Genomic DNA, 26,023 nt, shown 5'->3' on the forward strand with positions numbered 1-26,023 from the left:
TGTTCAGCACTTAGTGAAGCCGTTGTGCCTTTTAAATGGAGACCCCCCAAATCCTCTATGTGACAGAAGACTGAAAATTGTAGAGTTATATAAATATTTACTGTTGGTATGTCCCACAGGTTAGACCAAGTTCACTGGTCCGGCTGAGTGGGGTCTTCCGTGTTTTGTCCACCACCACTCAGTGGTACAAATGCAACTCAACAGAAAAGATGAAAGGAATCATTAGGACTTCTTTCCTTGGTTATATGTCCATAATCTGCATAAAATAAATAATACATGTTAAGTCAAAACTAGGGTTAAAATTTGGAAATGAGGGGGGGAAAAAGAGGCACAGCAATCTGGTATTCTTAAGGCAAAACAATAGGGATCTCTTTAAATAGACACTTTATTATATCCACAGGCGATAAAATCCCAGAGCTACTGTTAGGCACGTAAATACAGATCCTGTAAGAAGAAAAAAAAATGAGCATAGTATTAGTTGTGTTAACAGTTACTTAGAGGACAACTTTTTATTAAGAAAACATACAGGCGCTTATCCACCCATCCATCAAACAGAAAAACAAACACAAGAAACTCAGAGATGGCCTGCTGATGGGCCACATTCCACGAGACACCTGCCCGCTAAAAAACTCTGTTCCTTGCAATCATCATCTTCAAAGCAGAACTGTATCCAACATTCAACAAAACTTTTCAATGAATGTCAGAAATTCTGTGATCCCTCTTTTGGCTCAAAAATTGCAAAACCAAAATAACTCCTTACAAGGAGTGTCACCAACTGAAGCAGAAAGATCACAACTCAAAAGCCTTTCATTCCATCCATAAAATATCATCTTGAATTTCACTTAAAAAAAAATTCCAAGTAATTACAGTTCAATGGCAGTATCTTATAAAACTTAAGATTCCACCGGTTGTAAAGCACATCATTTTACTCCTAAGGAAAAAAAACTACCGATTACCGTATGATATTTGATCTATCGGAAATCATAACCTGCCTTCTAATTTCAGGGATGTTAAAATGTGAAAAAAAATGTGTTAGAATCAATGAAACGCAGTATCTGTCTTTGACTTACTTTCCAAATTTTATTTTCTGCTTGTTTGAACTATCTAGACACAAAAGAGCTTACCTGCTAAATATTTAATGTTATCGAGCTTGTGTGACTCCAGCATGGTTTTGAGGCCAGCGACCTCAGTGTCTATCTTCCTGTCTGTCTGGGTGACAGCACGATCTTGCTGGGCATGCTTTTAAAACAAAGAGATTCACAGCATTAAACCACTTGGGATCCACCTGCCGTCCCCTCGGCTCCCACCATCCTACAGGCCCTCCCCAGGAGGGTACAGTCCCAGGGAAAGATGGGGTACGATTAAGGAGACATGGGCTTTAGCTTTAGTTCTACCATTCTCACGTTATGTTGCGTTGGTCAAGGTCTTTAATATCTCTGGGCCTGTTTACTTTAATTTGAAAAAAGCAAAAAAACTCAACAAAACCCAAAAACAAACACACACCACTGGCCCTGCCTTCACACAGGACAATCAAATGTGATAATGTATATAAAGCTTCTGTAAATGATAGATTGCTCTACAAATTAAGGTTAAAGTTAAAAGGCAGTCTGTTCTCAAAGACAATAAAGGTACCTCATCTTTCTAAGTTCCTCTCGATGAGAGGTATACAAAAACTGCTTTAAAAAGTGAACACAGGGACGCCTGGGTGGCTCAGTTCATTGAGCATCTGCCTTCGGCTCAGGTCATGGTCCAAGGGTCCTGGGATCGAGCCCCGCATGGGGCTCCCTGCTCAGCAGGGAGTCTACTTCTCCCTCTACCTGCCGCTCCCCTTGCTTGTGCTCTCTCTCTCTGACAAATAAATAAAATCTTAAAAAAAAATGAAAATAAAAAGTGAATGCAATCTTAAGATATTCTAAAAGATATTCTGTTTGCCTTGACACAATTTCTATTCACATTTTAAGGTTTTCTTCTTTCATAGTTCAAACACCAAGTATTTTATTAGTATGAGGCTTGGTTATACCAAAGGCCTATTTGTGTTCTTTTCCAAATATAATACAGTTAAACTAGATACATAACCAACCTCTAAGGGTGGTGAGTTTGGCTGATGTTATAAAGGGGTTGTAATATTTCATTAATGCATAAAAATAATTCACTAAATATCCTAGGACAAGTAAGTACAATTGACCCTTCAACAATGTGGGTTTGAAGTGCATGGGTCCACTTATACCTGATTTGTTCTGATATGGTACAGTACTATAAATGTATTTTCTCTTTATGATTTTAATAACATTTTTTCTCTAGCTTACTTTGTTTTAGTGTACAATACACATAACATACAAAATACGTGTTAACTGACTGTTTATGTTATCAGGAAGGCTTCCGGTCAACAGTAGGCTATTAGTAGTTAAGTTTCCGGGGAGTTCAAAGTTATATGCAGATTTTTAACTATGTGGGAGGGTCTCTAACCTCCCTACTGTTCAAGGATCACTTGTATGTAGTTCCTTATGGCTAACAACTCTGGTAATGAATAAGGATGAGTAGAAAAGTATTCCAGAGGAATATTCTACTATTCTCTGATGTAAGTGTCTTGCAAGTTTTGGAGGTCCCAAGTAACAAAAGATGGAAAAAAAGTAAAGCAGGTCATAAGTCCGAAGAATAATTTAAAAAACCACCATTCCTTATTATTCTTCAATCACTGGAATTTAAACTTTCATTAAGATAAACAAATATTCTATTAAGTGCCAAAAAAATTCTAGGATCCTCCACTTCTGAGTACCTACCCCCAGAGAACTGAAAACGGGGAGTCCAACAGATATTGGTACAACCATGCTCATAGCAGCATTATTGACAATGGCCAAAAGATGAAGGCAACCCAAGTGTCCACTGACAGGATAATCCAAATGTGGTCTACCCATAAATGGAACGTTATTCAGCCTTAAAAAGGAGGGATCTTCTGACAGGCTACAGCATGGATGAACCTTAAGGACATTAAGCTGAGTACAAGAAGCCAGTCACAGGACAAATCCGGTATGAGGCCACTTCTATGAGGTCCCTAGAGCAGGCACATTCACAGAGACAGAAAGCAGAATGGTGGCACCTGGGGGCTGGGGGAGAAGGAATGGGAGTGAGCGTGTGACAGGTAGTTTCAGGTCTACAAGATGTAAGGAGTCCTGCGGATGGACGCCAGTGATGGTTGTATAAGGATGTGAATGTACTTAACGCCACTGAACTGTTCACTTAAAAATGGTTCAACTGGTAATTTTACATGTACTTTACCACAACAAAAAAAACAAACACCCTAGGACACAAAACTTGAGTGTCCCCTCCCATTAATACATCATTACAAAGGACAATAAGCACGCATGGGATGAAGCCAAGATGAACACAATGACCAAGAAAAGTAGTCTCATTTCTTACCAATGCCACCATTTCTGTCCTCATTTCCAGCAGCTTCCTTTCATTCAATGAGTACTGAAACAAACAAACGTGTAACATAGGTCAGATTCTGATTTATTCCTTTCTCCCTCTCCTTCTCTGATGCCTTCAACGTTCTGTTCCTTCCAAGAATATAGGACACTAGACATCACCTCTGGAATCAAGTAGCCTACTTGCCCCTCTTCTTTAGATGTGTTTTCTGAAGTTTCTCATTTCTAGCCACTCACTGCTCCAGTATACGATTCCCTTTGTCACCCTTCACCTCTCCTGCTCTTGTCATCTGTTCACTGTGATGCCATCTGGCCCCTCCCACTAGTGTAAAAGCATTTCCTGGGGACCAATTTGCCTGGCTGCTGAGTCATGTGCTTTTTGGCTTTGAGAGGGTTAAAAAAAGTGGGGAACAATTTAGTTTGGGAGCTAACCCATCGCAATCACAAAATTGGTCACTACCTGAGGTTTAGACAAAGTTAGGAATGTTATAGAGTTGAGGAAAAAAAAGTTTCAAGGAATATTTTATGTGACATAGACATTGCCTAAAGATAAATTATAAATACACCGGTACAAGAAATACACTAAACCATCACATGTTGGTTTTAATTAAACCACCACCACCCACTTGGGTGTGTCACAGTCCAGTAGTACTAAAGGAACTGACTAGCACTACTCAGAATCAAAGTGGTATCTTGCCTTAATGTTTATGCAAAGATTTAATGCAATTTTGTTGAATTGAGACCAAAATCAGACATATCTTCTTAGCAGTGGGCATTAGGATTTAACTGAGCAAATGAAAATCTATAATTTAAATGAAAAATTAGCATTTAATTCTTCACTAAATTAACACTGTGAAAGGGGAGAAAATTAATGCTTAACTATCTAGAAACTTTCTAGCTATAAAATGTTCCCCTGGAACTACCAGGGTACTAGAATATAAAAACAGTATTGTTCAGAAATTAAAAAAAAATTTTTTTTTTAATTTTTTACAAAATTGGGAAAAAAAAAAAACCCAAAACCCCAAACCAAGGACTAGTCCAGGACCAAAGAATGCTCATCTCCATCTTTAATGTCAGGGTTTCAGATGAGGAAAGAGCTATGCATCGAATGGCCACAAGAGGGCAGGGCGGACTGGATTTTTGGACTCCCGTCTTCACCAAGTCAGTATTGACTCAACCACAAGGTAAAAGAAAAGCCTAAATCCTGATACTGCTGTGATTTTTAAAATCACACCTATGTGAGTCCATCTCCCTGCACCCCCCAAGCGGCTTACATACAGGCCATGCTGCTCTGAACTGGCCGTAAGCACCACCAGTTACAGAACTGAAACAGAACTGTATTCAACAAGGAGAGGGAGGGTCACGTAACTCCTCTTTACCAATGCACATGCAATACGTACTGCTGTCCTGTCCTTCAGAGTTTAGGAAGTTTAGGATGACCAAGAACCACTTTTCAGCTAGGTTAATAAATCCCATCAATTCATTGGCTCTCACCCATGTTCATCAGTCCCACATCTTCCTTAGCTATTGGGCATCTTCCTAAATCAAGTGCATTCAGATTTTTTGCTAAGTACACAACCCATAGGGACGCTCCTCCTTGGGGAGGGGGTGGGAGGGATGGGATAACTGGGTGATGGACATTAAGGAGGGCACGTGATGTAATGAGCACTGGGAAATATATAAGACTGATGAATCACTGAACTCTACCCCTGAAACTAATAATAAACTCTATGTTAATTAACTGAATTTAAATTTTAAAAAAATATGTTAATATGGTTAAAAAAGAATATTTTAGACAAATTTGAATTTAAAATTCTAAATAACAGTGCTATGCAGAGCCATCTTGACACCTGAGGCAAGAGGAAAAATCAGTAATATCTTAAAGTCTGGGTATTTCATTTGTCAGAGATTTTATGTTCATTTAAATATTTTACTACTGCATTAAAATATTATTCATCCTAATTTAAAAAAAAGTTTCTCCTTTTCTAGAGACTAATCATACACTAGCAACTGTTAAATATTTTAGTGATACTAGGTGAATTAATCTTTATGGTTGAAAAGTGTTTTTTGAGGGACGTCTGGGTGGCTCAGTCCGTTAAGCGTCTGCCTTCGGCTCAGGTCATGATCCCAGGGTCCTGGGATCGAGCCCCGCATCGGGCTCCCTGTTCAGCGGGGAGCCTGCTTCTCCCTCTGCCTCTGCCTGCAGCTCCCCCTGCTTGTGCTCTGTCAAATAAATAAAATCTTTAAAAAAAAAAAAGTGGTTTTTGAGACAAGAAAGACAGGTGACATGGGAATAATGATTTTGTACAACAAAGCTCAGCTTAACTCTTAAAATCCAGAAGTGGTTCCAAAATAGAGTTAAGCACTTGTTTGAATTTCAGTATTAGCTTCATTTATCATTGCAGCACATTCTGGTTAAAAGCAAATTGTGAAAAATCAGAAGACAATGAACAACTGTGCATACTCAGTTTCTACATGTGTATCCAGTTCCGTGTTAGTAAAAGATGCTTCACATGGCCTATTTCTCATTATTCTAAGAATAAAGAAGGTATCTAACTATTGCTATCAAATTCAAATAAAGCCTGAACAAGAAGGTAGATGGGTTAAAAGTCACTAGAGGCAACTCAACATTATTTTTATTAGAACATACATATTCATTGAAGCATTATTTGCAATCGCTGAGACACAGAAGATTAAGTGTCCACTGATGGATGAAGGGATGAAGAAAATGTGGTGCACATATACACTTGAATATGACTCAGCCATAAAAAAGAAGGAAATCCTGCCATTTGTGATAACATGGATGGACCTTGAGTAATTACACTAAGTGAAATATGAGAAAGACAAATACTGTACAATCTCTCTTACATGTGGAATCTAAAATCTAAAAAACCCCCCAAAACCAAAAAGAATCCCCTAAAAACCTGAGTTCACAGATACAAAGAACAGGATGGTGGTTGCCAAAGGTGGGAGCTGTGGGGTGGGTGAAATGGGTCAAAAGGTACAAACTTACAGCTGTAAAATAAGTTAAGCCCTAGGATGTAATGCAGGGCATGGAGACTACAGTGAATAATACCACACTGTCTATTTGAAAGTTGCTAAGAGAATAAATCTTAAAAGTTCTCACCACAAGAAAAAAATTTCCCATCTACGTATGATGACAGATGGTCACTAGACTTACGGTGGAGGCCATTCTGCAGTGTATACAAGCATCAAATCATTACGCTGTACGCCTGAAACTAATGTAATGCTGCGTACGTCAATTATAACCGAATAAAATAAAAAATTGAAAAAAAAAGTGTTCCTGCGCAAACTCTGAGGGGAAAAAATAGTACTTCTATGCATTATTTCTGAAAAAGCAAGGACAGCAGAACTGTATCTGCACGGCCTTCTTGGGTCCTGTACGTGATCCCACAGGGGCAGGCACCCTTTCGCTTCCTTACTTACAACCTACATTTCTGAGATCTTTTTTTTTTTTTTAAGATTTTTATTTATTTATTTCAGAAAGAGAGAACACACAAGAGCAGGGGTAAGGGGCAGAGAGAGAGGGAGAAGCAGGCTCCCCACCAAGCAGGGAGCCCGACATGGGGCTCGATCCCAGGACCTCAGGATCATGACCTGAGCTGAAGGCAGACACTCAACCGACTGAGCCACCCAGGCGCCCCTTCTGAGATCTTTTGCTAACAAATGTACAGAAGTACTTTTCCTAATTAAAAATTTCAATTTAATATAACTTAAAAAATAGTTTCGAATTTGCATTTCAAAACAATGTGATCAAGTCATTAAGATTTCTCTATTTAAAATTTAAAAAATATATGGAAATATTTTTTTAATCTTGAATTTCAGTGTAGAATTTAATTTAATATTATTCAAGACAGATGATCAACTTAACTTCTGAAAAATCTGGACCTGTGGAGGTTTAAGTTAGATGACATAGAGCGAGACTGGGTTTGATTTCTTTTTTTTTTTTTTTAAAGATTTTATTTATTTATTTGACAGAGACACAGCGAGAGAGGGAACACAAGCAGGGGGAGTGGGGGAGGGAGAAGCAGGCTTCCTGCTGAGCAGGGAGCCCAATGTGGGACTCGATCCCAGGACCCTGGGATCATGACCTGAGCCGAAGGCAGACGCTTAACTACTGAGCCACCCAGGCGCCCTGGGTTTGATTTCTTTTGTAATGTCTAAGTAACACATAATTTAGTCTCTCTCTCTCTGAAATAAAATGAGATTCAAACTTGATTTGACCAAGAGTTTAGTTGTTTTTTTTTTTTAAAGATTTTATTTAGTTATTTGACACAGAGAGAGAGACAGCGAGAGCAGGAACACGAGCAGAGGGAGTGGGAGAGGGAGAAGCAGGCTTCCCGCGGAGCAGGGAGCCCAATGCGAGGCTCGATCCCAGGACCCTGGGATCATGACCTGAGCCGAAGGCAGACGCCCAATGACTGAGCCACCCAGGCGCCCCGAGTTTAATTTTTTTTTTTTTTTAAAGGTTTTATTTTTAAGTAATCTCTACACAATGTGGGGCTTGAACTTGAACTCATTACTCATTACCTCAAGATCAAGAGTCACACACGCTCTAGCGACTGAACCAGCCGGGCGCCTCCCAAGATTTTCATTTTATTTTTGAAAGCATCAAATTTAAGCTCTAAGCCAGAATACAATTACAGGGAAAACTGTGTCTAACAATGACGCACAGGTAAATGTTTAACAGTACTGGTGAACTGTCTATATACTCAGACCGGATCGAGCATTCCATCCTGCAAAGAGATGAATTCACACTCTGTTTATAATAAAGGAACTTACCAATTCCTTCACTCTGCTCTTTTCTAGATTGAAGTCTAACTTGGTATCCGTTCGGACTTTGACCACTTCATCCTGGCAGGAGGGCAAACAAAGAGAGAAAGAAATCCAAAGTGAGAAATGGAAACCCTCCTGGGACGTGAAGCCTGGGACTTCCCAGTCATATATACAAATAACCCCGCTTATGCTCAAGTCAGGCCAGAGTGGGTTACCACTGCTTTTAACCTCGAGATTCCCAGTGAACTCTCCTTATGGAATTTATGACTGAAGCTGTTCCCTGGACAACTCTGGAAAGCAGAGATGGACTCAAAGAAGGAAAATATGTAATTCTGGTTTAAATAAAGTTTTCTTTCTGACACTCGTCCGAACCTTTTCTACCTTAACATCTATGTCCTTTCCACTTAAAAAAAAAAAAAGAAAGAAATCGAACAGCTCGTATAGTCAGCATTTTGAAATCACATGAAATTCTCTAAAGCCAGTCTGTTCTAACAGAACCTAAAGGCTCCATATGGGGCAACTTCAACACTTTTTAATTTAAAGGTGACTTCATTCATCCTAGAACACAATTTTCTTAATGAATTTGGTCACAGACATCACCAACTTCTTCACTGACTCTTCTCAGCTGAATCCTTCAGTGTGTACTTTCCAGACGTATTACACAACTATTTCACACAGGATTATGTTTTTAAGAACACCTGAAGAACTTCTGACATTGTATTTATTACTATGTTTACGTTAACTGCCAACAAGCATGCAAGGAGGAGTGAGGGAGGGTCTCACCATTATTTGTTGTTTTAACCGATGTAGTTCCATGTTTATCTTCTAAAAACACATTAAAAAAAAAACCACAAAAACAAGTCAAGGATATGGCCAGAAGGTTAGAAAAAAATACATAAAACTTGGTAATAAACTTACATTAGAACATGTTTTTGTGCACAGTTCTAGCTGCATTCAGAATGAAACATGAGCTGAAAAGTCTTAGGAGCAGACATGATATCTGTCATGCCAGGACGGTATTACAACGCATGCGTCTACTGGGGCGCCTGGGTGGCTCAGTCGTTAAGCATCTGCCTTCGGCTCAGGTCATGATCCCGGGGTCCTGGGATCAAGCCCGGCATCGGGCTCCCTGCTCGGCGGGAAGCCTGCTTCTCCCTCTCCCACTTCCCCTGCTTGTGTTCCCTCTCTTGCTGTCTCTCTCCCTCTCTCTGTCAAATAAATAAATAAACAAAAATCTTAAAACAAACAAACAAAAAACAACACATGCGCCTGTCTTGAGATCAGTTTTAATTCATCCCAAAGGTTACATAAAATCAGTAATACAGTTTAATTCTTTTTTTAAGTAAGCTCCCCAGCGTGGAGCCCTATGCGGGGTTTGAACTCATGACCCTGAGATAAGACCTGAGCCAAGATCAAGAGTTGAAGGCTTACTCACTGAGCCACCCAGGCGCCCCAGTAACACAATTGTTTTTAACATACACGTTTGCCTCCAGAGGCCCTTCTGTCTTTAATACCTCCTTCAATTTTTCTTTTAACAAATTCTGCCTTCAAACAGCCAATTTCAAGGGCAAATGTGAGAGTTTCAAACTACTCTCTTCTAGCAAAAGTTATCTTTTGCTAGAAGGCCTCTCACAGGACTAAGATGAACTGCTAATAAATGGACTTCCTTTATGAGACTTTAGCTAAGACTGAAAATAAAAGGAAGGATGCAAACACAGCACTTTCTTCAATGCTGAACCCCTATGCCACACTTTTTAAAAAAAATTTTATTTTATTATGTTATGTTAGTCACCATACATCGATAGTTTTTGATGTAGGGATCCATGATTCATTGTTTTCATATAACACCCAATGCTCCATGCAGTACGTGCCCTCAATACCCATCACCACGCTAACCCATACCCGCACCCCCCTCCCCTCTAAAACCCTCAGTTTGTTTCCTGGAGTACATAGTCTCTATGATTCGTCTCCCCTCCGATTTCCCCCCCTTCATTTTTCCCTTCCTTCTCCTAATGTCCTCCATGCTATTCCTTATGTTCCACAAATAAGTGAAACCATATGATAATTGATTTTCTCTGTCTGACTTATTTCACTTAGCATAATCTCCTCCAGTCTCATCCATGCTGATGTAAAAGTTGGGTATTCATCCTTTCTGATGGCTGAGTAATATTCCATTGTATATATGGACCACATCTTCTTTATCCATTCTTCTATTGAAGGGCATCTCGGCTCTTTCCACAGTTTGGCTATTGCGGACACTGCTGCTATGAACACTGGGGTGCGTATGGCCCTTCTTTTCACTACATCTGTGTCTTTGGGGTAAATACCCAGGAATACAATTGCTGGGTCATAGGGTAGCTCTATTTTTAATTTTTTGAGGAACCTCCACACTGTTTTCCAAAGTGGCTGTACCAACTTGGATTCCCACCAACAGTGTAAGAAGGTTTCTCCATAACCTGTCCAACATTTGTTGTTTCTTGCCTTGTTAATTTTTCTATGCCACACTTTAGAAACCAAGGGATATATTTGCAATGACGTGGATGGAACTAGAGGGTATTAGGCTAAGTAAAGTAAGTTCATCAGAGAAAGACAAATATCATAATTTCACTCATGTGGAATTTAAGAAACAAAACAGATGAACACAGGGGAAGGGAAGGAAAAATACAGTAAGATAACAACAGAGAGGGAGGCAAACCATAAGAGATTCTTAATCATAGGGAACAAACTGAGGGTTGCTGGAGGGGAGAGGGCGGGGGGATGGGGGAACCGGGTGATGGGCATTAAGGAAGGGACTTGATGTAATGAGCACTGGGTATTATATGTACATAATGAATCACTAAATTCTACCCCTGAAACTCATAATACACTGTATGTTAACTAAATTGAATTAAAAAAAAATAAAAAACAAGAAACCAAGGGATATTTTGCAGCAGCACTTTGTGATAACCAAAAGCTGGAAACAATTCTAATATGCAGTTGGCCCTTGAACAACGCAGGGGGTTAGGGGCACTGATCCCACCCAGTTAAAAATCTCCATACATAACTTTTGACTCCCCGAAAACTCAACTAGTAATAGCCCACCGTTGACCAGAAGCCTTACTGGTAACATGACATATATTTTGAATGTTGTATGTGTTACATACCATCTTCTCAGAATAAAGTAAGCCAGGGAAAAGCAAATGTTATTAAGAAAATTGTAAGGAAGAGAAAACATTTACTGAACTGTGTAAGTGGACCTGTTCAGTTCAAACCCATGTTGTTCAGGGGTCAAGTGTACATCACAGTAGAAAAATGTGGCACATTCATATAATACTACCGACTGATAGATACTGAGCAAGACTGATCTATTGTAAGACGCACCACAGCATTCCCCCAGATGAAGTCCTGGAAAAGGCAAAACCAGTCAACGGTGACGCAGGTCAGGATAGCGGTCTTCCTGGGAGGGGATTAGCAAGCTTCTGGGGCGCCAGTAATATTCTACTTCTTGATCTGGTGGTGGACACTTGGTGAAAACACATCTAACTTGTGCCCTTTTTCTGTGCATTTATGTCTCAATGTCTCGATAGTGAGCATCTTAATATGAGTGGCTCTTTAGTTTTACCTCATTTTCTGCTCTGAGGGCTGAAAATTCACTCTTCTCCAAAATAATCATATCTTTTTTCACGCTGGCAATCTGAGACATTATTTGCTGAACAGTGATCTCCTAAGAAAAGAAAAACAAAACATATAACCTAGGCTGGCCTAGGATGTCTGCCTCTTACCCGGAATCATCTTAGTGAGAAACCAGGAGAATATGGACACAAGAAGAGAGGTTCAGCAAGGTCATCCTCTATTCCAGAATGAAGAAAGGAAAAGAATAAAGACTCAAGTCCAGTATCATCATCAAGTGAGCCAGTTCAAAGGGTGGCAGTCTGAGGACCAGCAGCTCAAGAACACACTGCTATAATTCCAGCCACATCTCCCTTTGTTAAGTATGGTGGACTGGAATAGGTCATTTTCAAGCATAGTTGACTTTTCCAACATGAATCTACAACAGTTGACAAAATAGCTTCAAAGAAAGAAAAAAATATATATATATTTTAAAGTAGGCTCCATGCCCAGTGAGGAGCCCAATGTGGGGCTTGAATTCATGACCCTGAGATCAAGACCTGAGCTGAGATTGAGTCGGATGGTTAACTGACTGAGCCACAGAGGTGCCCCTTGAATAAATTACTTTTTATAACACTGGAATCATTTGTCTCTCAACTATGGTTAAAAATACTATATGCTTTTTGGGACGCCTGGGTGGCTCAGTCGGTTACCATCTGCCTTTGAGTCCTGCATCAGGCTCCCGAGTCTGCTTCTGCCTCTGCCCCTCCCCCTGCTTGTGTTCTCTCTCTCTCAAATAAAATCTTTTAAAAAAGTACTATATGCTTTTCAATAGAATATTATCCAAAAATACATACTACAAATAACATCCCATGGGGCGCCTGGGTGGCTCAGTCATTAAGCGTCTGCCTTCGGCTCAGGTCATGATCCCAGGGTCCTGGGATCGAGCCCCACATCAGACTCCCTGCTCAGCGGGAATCCTGCTTCTCCCTCTCTCACTCCCCCTGCTTGTGTTCCCTCTCTCGCTGTGTTTCTCTCTGTCAAATAAATAAAATCTTTAAAAAAAAAAACACATCCCAGCTTTAGACTTTCAGTTTGCTACCATCCCCGACCAAGCTAACCTGCTGCATCTTGGTGACCATATCCTTGTAGACAATATCCATGTTGGCGTCCGTGATCTTGACCAATGCAGAGACAGTGATTTCTGCTTGCTGGGTGGAGAACCCTAAGCAAACACACAAAGATAATCACACTCTGGAGACTCCATTTGTTGGGAAAAAAAGAGAAAAAACCCTTCACAGAAGGGGAGAAAATGTTTGAATTCAGAAAGACTGGAGTCCCAGGCTATGATGTGTCTGTCACTCTGGACAAGCATGACATATCTGTTTCTTCATGTAAAGATAAAGGGCCGGGCTGGTCTCCTCCACCGTCCTACCTAGCTGCAAAAAATCATATTTCCTGACAATATCTCATGACATAGAGGAAGCCTGCAATGTGGGGTCAAGGAAAGGAAAGCAGGATCAAAATTACAGATGCAATTTACTGCTAAGTAATCTTTATTTCCTTCCCCCTGGCCTAAATTTTCCAAAATAACGCGATTTCCTTATTTTAAAATGTACACGTTAGTAAGGAATAATTTACTTAAGTAGGAAAGCTCAATTATTTCACATCCAGCATAAAGCCATCAAATCATTGACCATATAAAGATAACTAGTAATTTAGCTGTTAATTTATCTGATGTTAAAAGGCAAAATCTGTTCTTTTATTTTTCCTCCACAAGTCTCATCGGTCACTTGCAGAGAGGGGTGAGGCTGGAAAAAAACATATTCTTTGATATTCAGTAAATGATGCTGAATTGAAAGATCTAACTCAGCAGTGTTACTACTTTTAGTAACTTTAGATAGTACTACCTGGAAAACTAATAATATCCTATATGTTAATTAATTGAATTTAAATTAAAAAATAAAAAAATAAAATTGGAAATAAAAAAATAACTTTAGATAGTAATTTATATTTCACATTGGAACTTCTAATAAAATGCTTGAAACCAAGTCCCTGGAAAGTAATTTTTTTCTATTAAATACTTCCATCCATAAGAACTACAGAAGAATCTACTGATTCTAGTAATTAAAGGCACATTTGTTTGAATAAAATTATAACTGATACAATTTGGATGAGATTAAGCACAGACTATAATTTTTTAAAATTTTATTGAGAAAGTGAGTTCACGCATGCGCACACATACACAAGTAGGGGGAGGGGCAGAGGGAGAGGGGGAGAGAGAATCTCAAGCAGACTCCCTGCTGAGCACGGAGCCTGGAGCTCAATCTCAAGACCCTGAGATCATAACCTGAGCCAAAATCAAGAGTCTTAATGGACTGAGCCACCCAGGCGGCCCCTAACTATAATTAAGAAACAAAGACAAAGATTTAAAAGAGATAAAAAAAACCTCCAAAGACCTACTCCCTTCATTTATTCAAAATCCTTTGATTTTCAACATGTGGGTCATCTGCATCTAGAAAAATCATCCAAAAGGTTACCCATCCAATTGTTACACTGGTTTGCTCTAGGGTACTGGGATTCAGAATATTTTTTCCTGTTTCTTTTCTGCCTTCCTAATTTTTTTGAAAATGAAAATGTGTCTTGTAATTTTTAAAACTTTATGAAGAAGCGTTCATAGTTAAACATAGTTAGGTTTGGCAATTATGAAGAAAAGAAAAAGAGACCAGAGGAGAACTTAGGCTGATGATAAACTCCACAGCCTTATAATTTATAACCACCTGTGGGAGGAGAAAGGGATAAGAAAAAGTAGAAGTTAGGCCTGAAAACCTAAAGGGTTACCAGATACAAAATAATGCTTTGTAGGAACGAGAGAACAAGACATGATCAGGGTTAGAGAGATTATAGACACACCAGAAGTTCTGTGAAGCAGGAGACGTAGCTCTGGGGAAGACAAGGATGGAAGGTGGGAGTGCTCCTGGACAGGTCCTTCCAGGCCTCACCCTGCAGCATCTTAGATCCATCGTTCACTTAAGAGGCCTCACGCCCTACACTTCAGCGGGGTCCTCACAACACCAGTCTTGAGATATGCAAAGACTCATGCATCAGGATTTGAAATCAAGAAAAGCAGGAAGTACATCTGTCGAAATATCACACTTTAAACATTAAACACGAACGATTTTTATTTATCAAAAGTAAACAAATAGATTTTTCGGTGGGGGAGGGGAAATACCCCCCCTCCCCCGTTAATGGGAGAAAGATCTGGGGCCATCTCAAGCCCACTGCCGCTACCTTGCCACTTAACAAGATTTATGATGCTCCCTTACATAGTCAAACCCTAATGTGGAGTGAAACGCCCCCATTCTCTTGAATATGGCTTTTTACAATGGGTTACTTTGAATGCAAAAATACAAGGTCCACAGAAAAAAGGAAAAAGCAGGAAGACTTCTGCTTATCCACATAATTTCTGATGCGTCTCTTCTCCATTCCACTTTTCTTTTTTAAATTCTGAGCTGAAAGAAGTTTTGGTGAAAAAAAGGCCTAATGTTTCAAGTTTGAGAAGGAAAGCAATGAAAATTATGATACGGTACTTAACAGTTTTTCCAAAGTGCACTCAAGTACACTGTATTTCCTTTAATACTCAAAGGAATCTTTGGAATTCTTATTGTGCCCACCCTGCTGATGAGATGAGGAGACAGAAACCGGGAAGGACGGGGACGCCTGGGTGGCTCAGTCGGTTAAGCGTCTGCCTTCAGGTCAGGTCCACGATCTCGGGGTCCTGGGATCAACCCTGCATTGGGCTCCACGCTCAGCAGGGAGCCTGCTTTTCCCTCTCCTTCTGCCCCTGCCCCATGCTCATGCGCTCTCTGTCTCAAATAAATAAATAAAATCTAAAAAAAAAGAGAAAAGAAACTGGGAAAGACGAGAGAACCGCCTGGCTTTGCAGCTGGGTCCTTGCGGAGCCTGACGCAGAGCTTCTAACTCCCCCGTGCAAGCACAGAGCTCACTCCACCTGCCTGTCCTGGGCAAGCGAAGCACAGCTACAGAGGGTGGCTCTGCACATACGAACACGCACAGCTGGAGAAAGATCTACCGTGTCGTCAAGAGCAACAATACGGAAAACCAGAATCGGCCTGTCTGTCTAGAGAAGATTCAGTGAGAATGTTACCTATGTACTGAATGCACTTTCAATAAATGTCATGTCTGTTAGAGCACCTTTTACATTAATTAACAGCAATAAGGAAAAATATTAGTTGGACTATTAAAAAAAAACACAAGCTGAAATTATTAGCAATTGCTGCTCAGCAACATTTTCATTTCATAACAATTTTAAAAGCACACAACATGCACAGTAACAAAACCACCACTTTGTGCATCAGGCAGCTGTCATAGGAACCATTCCTGAGTTTTGCTAACTTGTGCCTAAATTTTTATCTGTAACACTCTACCTCCAGAGGGATGTTATAAAAATACACTTCTCACCGACAAAGAAAAATGTGTGCAAAAAGTCTCTCAACTGTACTGGCGGAAGCAAAATTGTCCTTAAACAAAAAATAAGAACTTAAAAAAACAGAGATTGACCAAAAGAGTGTATCTGTAGACTTAAACGCCAAAGAGAAATAGAAGTTAGATAAGATCACGAGCACTAAGTGTTTTTCCGAGTTTTTCCGCGTGACCCACAAAAGGATTACCATTTTCTTCCAGTAAACACACTAAGGCGTGGGTGTCAAAGTAGAGCTTCTTGTTCCCGCAAGAGGTGAAATCTCTCCTTTTGTGCTCCAGATCTCTGCTGTGCTCCAGCTGCAGGCTCCCAGCAGAGAGGCTCAGCTCTAGAATGTAAAGGACAATTAGGCTCAAAACAGGATCTGACGGTAAAGAAAAGCCATGAAGGAATATGGCATACCTCAAAAGCCTACCTGGTTGGGGCTTTATGACATGAAATTCACATACCATACAATTCACCCATTTCTTCACCCATTTAAGTGCTCAATTTGATTTTTACTATAGAGTTCTGCAATCTTCTGCACAGTCAACTCTAGAACATTTTCATCATCCCAAAAAGAAACCCTATACCCTTTAGCTATCATGCCCCAGTCTCCCTACTCCCTCAACCCCAGGCAACCCCTTATCCACTTTCTGTCTTTATGGATTTGCCTACTCTGTGCATTACATATGAAGAGAATCCTAAGGGATGTGGTATTGTGTGGCTGGTTTTTTTCACTTAGGTGAGGTTTTCAAGGTTCATCCACCTTATAATTATGTGTACTTTATAGCTTTTTATTGCTGAAATCTGTTTTAGGAATATACCAATTTTCTTACCTAGTGATCAGTTGAAGGACATCTGAGTTGTTTCCACTTCTTGGCTGCTATGAACAATGCTGCTGGGAACATTTGTGTATGAGATTCTGTGTGAACAAGTTTTCAATTCTCTTGGGTATATACCCAGGAACTGAACTGTTGCATCATACAGTGACTCTGTGTTAATAAGGTTATGCCAGACTATTTTCCAAAGTGGCTACACATTTTTCATTCCCAACAGCAGTGTCTGAGGGTTCCAATTTCTCTATACTATCAACACTTGTTACTGTCTGTCTTTTTTATTATAACCATCCTAATGGGTATAAAGTGGTATCCCATTGCAATTTATTTATTTATTTATTTATTTATTTATTTATTTTTCCCATTGCAATTTAATTATTATTTTTTAGATATCTCTTCAACTATGGTATTTACTTATTTGTTCTCTATAATTAAGAGTGTTTCTTGGCTTGTCTCTCATTTTTTCCCTTTGTTCATGTGTTTCTTAAATCCCACATGAGTGAAATCATATGGTATTTGTCTTTCTCTGACTTATTTTGCTTAGCATAATACTTTCCAGCTCTACCACATCATTGCAAATAGCAAGATTTCATTCTTTTTTATCGCTGAATAATAGTGTGTGGTGTGTGTATATATATATATACATACATATATATATATATCACCTGTTCTTTATCCATTCATCTATCGATGGACACTTGGGCTGCTTCCATAATTTGGCTATTGTAAATAATGCTGCAATAAACATAGGGATAGCACATTGCAGTTTTGATTTGTACTTCCTTGATGCCTAATGATGTTGAGCATCTTTTCATTGCTTATTGGCCATTTGTGTATCTTTGGAGAAACATCTATTCAGACCCTTTGCCCATTTAAAAAAATTGGGTTATCTTTTCGGGTGCCTAAGTGGCACAGTTGGTTAAGTGTCCAACTCTTGGTTTCAGCGCAGGTAGTGATCTCAGGGCTGTAAAACTGAGCCCCGCATCAGGCTCCAAGCTCAGGGCAGAGTCCGTTTAAGATTCTCTCTCCCTCTGCTCTTCCTGCTCATGCTCTAATAAATAAATAAATCTTTTAAAAAATTGGGTTATCTTTTTATTATTGAGCTGGTTGTTAAGAATTCTTTATACATTTTAGGGTCACCTGGGTGGCTCAGTCGCTTGAGTGTCTGCCTTAGGCTCAGGTCATGATCCCACAGTCCTGGGTCAGGATTCCTGCTCAGCGGGGAGTCTGCTTCTCTGCCACTCCCCTGGCTGGTGCTTTTTCTCTCTCTCACTTGCTTGCTCACTCTCTCTCTCTCACATAAATAAATAAAAATTTAAAAAAAGAATTCTTTACATATTTTATTTTGTTTATTTTTATTTTTTAAAGGTTTTATTCAGTTGAGAGAGCAAGAGAGCGTGAGAAAAGGAAGCACGAGAAGGGGGAGGCTCAGAGGAAGAAGCAGACTCCTTGTTGAGTGGGGAGCCCGATGCGGGACTCGATCCTGGAACTCCAGGATCATGACCTGAGCAGAAGGCAGACATTTAACTGACTGAGCCACCCAGGCGCCCTTCTTTATACATTTTAGATACAAGTTCCTTATCGTATATGTAATTTGCAAATATTCTCTCCCATTCTGTGGGCTGGCTTTCACTTTCTTGATGGTGCCTTTCGAAGCACAATAGTTTCTAATTTTAACGAAGTCCAATTTATTTATTTTTGTTCCTTGTGCTTTTGGTGTCATATCTAAGAAACTACTGGCTAATTCCAGGACACAAAGATTTACACCAATTGTTTTTTTTTTAAGAGTTTTACAGTTTCAGCTCTTACTTTTAGGTCTCTGATCCATTTGAGTTAACTTTTATGTAGTGTGAGATGAGGGTTCGACTTCTTTTGCGTGTGGATATCCAGTTGTTTCAGCATTATCTTGGAACTTGTCAAAAATCAGCTGACTGTAAATCATCTCTGGGTTCTCCATTCTATCCACTGATTTATATCTGTCTTTATGCCAGTGACATATTTTCTTGATTACTTTTAGCTCTGTTGTAAGTTTTTGTATCAGGAAAGGAGTCTTCTAGTTTTATTCCTTTTCAAGATTGCACTGGCCATTCTGAGTCCCTTGCATTTCCATATGTATTTTAGGATCAGCTTATTAATTTCTACAGAGAAGCCACCTGAAACTTTGAGAGAGATTGTTTTAAATCTATAGATCAATTTGGGGGGAGCACAAAGTCTTCCAATCCATGAACATAGGATGTTTTTCCGTTTATTTAGGTCTTTAATTCCTTTAATAATGTTATATAGGTTTCACACTATAGCTGACCCTTGAACACAGGTTTAGACCACATGGGTCCACTTATACATGGATTTTTTACAATACGGTATTTCCTCTTTTTTATGATTTTCTTAATAATGTTTTCTTTTCTCTAGCTTCCATTATTCTAAGAATACAGAATATAACACATATAATATATAAAATATGTGTTAAGTGACTGACTGTTATGGTAAAGTTTCTGGCCAACAGTAAGCTATTAGTAGTTAAATTTTTGGGAAGTCAAAAGTTATACACAGATTTTCAACTGTGTAGGAGTTGGCACTCCTCAGCCCTGTGTTGTTCAAGGGTGGTTAATCATATAAGTTCTGTGAGTTTTTTGTTAAATTTATCCCCAAGTACTTTATTCTTTTCGATGCTACTGTAAAGGGAATTGTTTTTTAGATTGTTCATTCTAGTGTAGAGTAATGCAACTGATTTTTGTATTTTTTGTTATATTTTTTATGTTGATCTTGTACCCTGCAATCTTCTTGAACTTGTTAATTAGCTCTAATGGTTTTTTAGTGAATTCCTTAGAGTTTTCTATGTACAGGGTCATGTCACCTGTGAACAGTGATAGTTTTACTTCCTCCTTTTCATTGTCTTGCCCTGGTTAGAACTTCTAGTACAATGTTGCATGGCTGGTGATGGCAGACATCCTTGCAAGTCCTGACCTTTGGAGGGAAAGCATGCATCCTTCACTATTAAGTATGATGTTAGCTGTGGGTGTTTCACAGATGTCCTTTATCAGTGAGGCAGTTCCCTTCTATTCCTAATTTGTCAAGTGCTTTTTATCATGAAGGGGTGCTGAATTTTGCCAAATTCCTTTTCTTTGTCTTTTGAGATGATCACATAGTTTCTTCTTTTTTTTTTTTTTAATATGGTGTGGTACAGGAATTGATTTTCAGATGTTAAATGAGCCTGTTGTTCCTGGGATAGAATCCCCTTTGGTCATGATGTATACTCCTTTTTTACATATTGCTGGATTTGATTTGCTGAGTATTTTGTTGAGAATTTTTGTCTCTATTCATAAGAGGTACTGGTCAATAGTTTTCTTTGTGATGTCTCTACAAAAGCCTATCCTTAGAGAGATGTGTTCTAACAATTTGTATGTTAACCTTTCCTCTGAATTTCTGTGCATTTAGCCACAGATCCAACTCATTTTGTAAACTTGTTTCAAGGTGCTCATTTGAAGAAGGTAGCATGGTAACGGTTCTCTGGCTTTTGTATTTCATGAACCATAAAAACAGTTTAAAAAAAATATGTAACAACTGCAATGACAACTAGTAATTCTGTCCAGAAAGGACGTTTAAACACAATAGCTCCTTACTATTACAATCATACTGTAAAAGACATTTGGACAGCAGAAGAAAAAAAAGAGATGGACAATATAAAATAAAAAACTTTCATTTAAATGTAATAAACACAGCTATATGAAAATTTTGCTACGTATTTGTCCTTACTTTTCTATGATGCCAGGTTTGTAGAAGAGTGGTAGAAGAAAAAATAGTCACTACTAACTCAAAGTTTGAAAATCCCCTAAGGTAAATCCCCTAAGTGACGAGAAAAATACTTCAGCTAATCAGCTCCTATTGTCAATACTTCACCTCTAAACACTCTAAAGGAAATTGCATGTAAGCAAAAAACGTGACATGGACAGAACCCTACAGATCTGATGTTTGTCTATAAGCCTACAGCAGTGGTTCCCACCTTGGAAAGAAGGTCACAGTCAGTGTCAAGGTAAGTATAAGAAATCCAATCATTTTGTACCAAGCGCTGTTTGCAGACTGACAAAATATAAAATGCAGTAACTGTTACATGTATGTGTGAGTTAAATGGTTTAAAAAAAAAAAAAAAAGGCCCTTATATTCAGAGAACCGCTAGCCTACAGTATCAGGTCCTTGGTAAGGCACACAAATACAAAGCCTGTCCTAATTTAGCCCACACCTACCCTTTCAGCTTTCTTTCCAGCCACCTAAGTTACTCTGTGTCCTGTACCTGCATACCTTGGTACTCCATCCTTAAGTCTGGCTTGCCCCCCTTTTTCGACTGGCCAATTTTAAGCATCATTTTACCCCTCTTCATTTAATTTTACAATTTGCTAAGCAAACATTATGTTCCAGGCAGGGCATTATGCTATACTGAGTGGTTCGGTCTGCTAGTTCCACCCAGGTCAGAGGGCCGCCTTGATTGCTCCTTATCTGTGTTCGCAGCACAGCTCAGATAGCTCTATCACACCACTTACCATATTGTTTCCACATCTGCATCATCTACTAGTCCAAACATCCCAAGAGCAGTCAGTCTTAGTCATTTTCACATTGTTAGCATCTAGCAGAGGGCCTGGCCGACTGCAGACCAGAAATAATTTTGTTAAGAGAACTCTGTGATCTGGATCATGAGATGCTCTAGAAAGAAAATCTGAAATCCACCTCTTCACCTATGATCTTCCCTTTTTACATAAATTAGCTCAGTTAAATCTAGTCCCTCTTTTTTCATTCTTTATCCCCAGTCCTGAGACAAAACTGGCCTCCAGGTGAAGAGACTCCAAATGTCTGCCTGATCACAGAACAGACCTAGCTTGAGAAACAGTGGTGCTGAATGAATGAATGAACGAATCTCTCAAGTGGCTCTCTAAAGGCTAACCCACCTATCTTTTTATTTTTTATTTTTTTAAAGATTTTATTTATTTATTTGAGAGAGAGAGAACGAGAGACAGAGAGCATGAGAGGGAGGAGGGTCAGAGGGAGAAGCAGACTCCCTGCTGAGCAGGGAGCCTGATGTGGGACTCGATCCTGGGACTCCAGGACCATGACCTGAGCCGAAGGCAGTCGCTTAACCAACTGAGCCACCCAGGTGCCCCCCCACCCATCTTTTTAAACTGTGCTCAACTGTCCCATGGATCAGAGAGCTTGAAAACATTTGAGTCTAGAACTGGCTGGTGAAGAGTGATGGGATTTTTCTAGTACCAAATTTCTTGTTTCTAAGAACAAATTAATCATTTGTGTGATTTAAAACATATCTCTCTCTCACACACACACACACAACATATACATCCCAAAAATAAACTATCATGACTGTTTTCTAAACAAGAGCTAATTCCAATTTAGATGCTGCAGATTTTTTTCTCGTCCAAAACAACTGGAATTCATTTCAACTGCAAGCTTACTTCAACAAAGTATGTACTGTCATCTGAAAAGTGGAGAAAAGCCCTGGCCACTTCCCACTTGGCAGGCCAACCCCTGCTGATGGAAGCTGAATGCCATCTTGCCTTCTGTCAAAGGGCGAAGCCTGAGGAGGAGCATGCCTCTGACTCATTTTTCCTCCTTTATTGTGACAACAAAGTGAGGCTCAAGAACTAGGAATTCCCACTAATAACCAGGAAGCAAGTGAACTGAGCTATGTTAAAGTGCAATGCGTAATTCTCCTTTGGAGGGACCTTCAGGATATCAAAAGGATATTGAAACACACACACAAAAGAAGCCCAAAGTTAGCCTTGAACGGAGGAGGAAACCAAGTACAAACTTGCTATTCATAACATCCTTAAGTCTCAGTAGCCCTACTGAGAACCCTGGCACCAAACAAATCACTAGGCTGGAAGTAAAGGAACAAAACTCTTTGGCTGATGGTTGCTCCTTAACTGTGTCTTGGCTGTTTCCCCATATTTATGCATCCGTCCTCACTCTGTGAAGAATGAGATCCTATGAGCCTAATCCAATAGTACCACCTTCCTGATAAAATAAAAGAACTCATGAGAAAGAATACTCTTCCCTTTTGCCCCATAGTCTTGAATGAGGAGATGAAAATAAATCACTAATCACCAGCTTGTCAAAAAAAAAAAAAAAAAAAGAAGAGCAACAAAAGACAAAAGAACTGAAATAAAGACCAAAGTCATCTCTAACTCATAATTACTGCAGAACACTGACAAAGTTCACCACTCATTCCCCACCCTTTGTATGTAAAGCTTCCTTCCTTCACTTTTTTGCCCTCCCAATCAGTTTCTTCCCCAGCCTAGGGTATTTTTATATTTTAGAAACAGTCAATGTCTACTGGGCATTTCTATTAAGAAAAACATGAAGGGCGCCTGGGTGGCTCAGTCGGTTAAGCGACTGCCTTCGGCTCAGGTCATGGTCCCAGGGTCCTGGGATCGAGCCCCACATCGGGCTCCCTGCTCTGCGGGGAGCCTGCTTCTCCCTCTCCCACTCCCCCTGCTTGTGTTCCCTCTCTCGCTGTGTCTCTCTGTCAAATAAATAATAAAAATAAAAGCTTAAAAAAAAAAGAAAAAGAAAAACATGAAAAAAAAAAAGCCATCAGTGTGGTTACTGACGGCTATTGATTGATATGACAGACCACCCAAAGTGATATTTTTGCCCTTTGCTGATAAAGATTACCCCAAATGATATTTTCATCAACAATGTGCTATCTAATAAATTGAGACTGTTTCAGACTTCCCTAATCTTTATGCAGGGCAGTGACCGCTCTCACCTCCTTCAAGTATTTAATCAAATGTCACCTTCTCAGTATAAACTATTCTGCTAACCCCATTTAAATTCATTGCTGGAGGCCTCACTTCCTAACCCTTATCACCTCCATTTTTTTCCTACGGTATTTATCACTTCCGTACACAGATTATATGTAAATCATATGTGTATATATAAATTATAGCTATCTACCTACATCATCTCCTCTGCTACAGTGTAGGTCCGAGATTTTGCTAACTGATATATGCCAAGGACCCAGAAAAGCGCCAGCCAAGCACAGAACAGGCAACTAGTGTTCAATGAGTTAATAAAGCCACTAGAGTCGGAAGTGAAATTGCAGTTCCTAGAGCTTCGCTCCTCAATCTCGCAAACCTCCCCCGCAGCCGCCCGCACCCGAGCGGCGACACGAGGGACGCGTCACCGGCGCCCGCCCAGCAGCGGCTCCACACCCCGGCGAGCACCAGCGCCCTGCCCAGCGCGCACCGCCCTCCCGGCATCCCGGCCAACTGCGCTCCACACACTTGTGCCCAGGACTCCGGGTCACCAGGGCGGGGGCAGACAGACCTTCGTGCCACGCCCCAGAGGAGCCCGGCGACCAAGGCTGACCCGACCTCTGGGTCGCCGAGCCTCCCCCACCCGCCCAGCCCGGAAGGTCAAAGCCCAGGCTGGCCCCGCCCCCCGCCCGGCGAGGCGAGCCCCCTGCTCCCCCCACCCCGGCCGCGCGGCCCTTACCTCTCCTGGACGAAGTGAGGGCGGCCACGCGGCCGCGGCACAGGTGGAGGGCGCCGGCGGCCCAGGCGATGCCCGGGGCGAGGCCCGGCAGGTACCTCCCCGCGCCGCCGCGGCCGGCCGCGGGGACCGAGGGCCTCGGGCGCGAGCTCTCCCGGTCCGCGAGGGGCCGACGCGGGGCGACGGCGGCCAGGCGCGGGGAGGGCACGAGCAGGAGGAGGAGCAGCGGCGAGGCACGTGACGCGCCGCCGCGGGCCGCCGGGCCACGAAACCGCAGCGCCCCCAGACCCACAGACAGCGCTGACAGGCAGTGGCGCGCCGAGACGCCGCGGCCGCCCGGACTTCCGCAGCGGCCTGACGGCAGGAAGACTAGAAGCCGCCGGCGGCCCGGCGGACTCTTCGGTCTCCCGCCCGCGACGAAGCCGCAGTCCATCGCCACGGCGGTCACCGGTCCGGGCGCGCGCTCATGCTCCTCGCGCGCCGCGCCGGCCCGAGTCCGACGACAGGAGAGAGCGTGGGCGGTGGCGCCGGGCCCGCCCTTTCCTGCCGGGTGGGCGGGGCTCCGGGCGCGCGCCGGGGCGGGGCGGGGCGGGGCGGGGCCAGGCGGGGCGGGGCTCGGCCCCAGGCCCCACGAGAGAGGCAAGCTCGGGTCATGCGTGAGTCTGGGACCCGCTCAGTGGAGTGGAGGCCGCGGGCACTCCCGGACCTGCGATGCTTTCTGGCTGCCACGATTTGCGTATTCATTACACTGGTGTCCTTACGAAGACATTCATTACCCTGGCGGCCTTTACAGTCCCTAGAAAAGTCCCCGCACTACCCGGCCGCCCTAGATTTTATTATCCCCATCTGAAGTCCCCCAAGTGTGGCGCTGGGGTGCATGTTAAGGAATTAACAGGGCCAACGGAGCGGCGTTTACATAATCAATACATTTTAAAGGCTAAACTTCAGAGCTTTTGTTTCCAGATTAGCACACCAAGAAGAGAAAGTCTCAATCGGGAATATAAAACGGGCATGAATGTTAACTGAGACCTCTCAGCAGATCTGAGACTAGGGGTGTTCACTTCAGGGTGCTTTTTTGAATGCCTAATGGGCCTGTCTCAGTTACTGGTCCATTGTGTGAACTCAGTAGATGTTCCTTGAGTGAAGGCATGAAATATGCACAGGACTACAGGCTTGGAGGTAGAAGAAAAATGAGATTGTTCTTGTCCTCCGGGAGTTTTCTGATACACTTGTATTTGCCCACATACGTGATGGAAGAAAAACATGTTATGAGCCGTAAGAACTACAAAGTGCTGATTAGACAGAAGAGAGTGCATAAGGCTGTGGAAGAGATGTTTAAGCGGCTATCAAAATACAAAGAATTAGAAATATTAAGGTGCAAGTGGGCACTTTCCTAA

The 26,023-nt window shown here is 41.3% G+C and overlaps 1 protein-coding gene across 1 annotated transcript; it reads right to left on the reverse strand.

Moving 5' to 3' along the window:
- Nucleotides 1–367: 367 nt before the first annotated feature.
- MCUR1 (mitochondrial calcium uniporter regulator 1) lies at nucleotides 368–25,160 on the reverse strand. Its single transcript, XM_032424853.1, has 9 exons — nucleotides 24,630–25,160; nucleotides 16,502–16,639; nucleotides 12,932–13,035; nucleotides 11,824–11,925; nucleotides 9,006–9,047; nucleotides 8,229–8,300; nucleotides 3,418–3,471; nucleotides 1,125–1,239; nucleotides 368–444 (listed from the first exon to the last, which is right to left on the reverse strand). The coding sequence occupies exons 1-9, from the start codon at nucleotides 25,057–25,059 to the stop codon at nucleotides 389–391; spliced, it is 1,113 nt and encodes a 370-aa protein (XP_032280744.1). The 5' UTR covers nucleotides 25,060–25,160; the 3' UTR covers nucleotides 368–388.
- Nucleotides 25,161–26,023: the final 863 nt, after the last annotated feature.

This window comes from Phoca vitulina, unplaced genomic scaffold (assembly GCF_004348235.1).
Source record: "Phoca vitulina isolate PV1807 unplaced genomic scaffold, GSC_HSeal_1.0 scaffold31, whole genome shotgun sequence".
In the NCBI taxonomy this organism is placed as follows: Eukaryota; Metazoa; Chordata; class Mammalia; order Carnivora; family Phocidae; genus Phoca; species Phoca vitulina.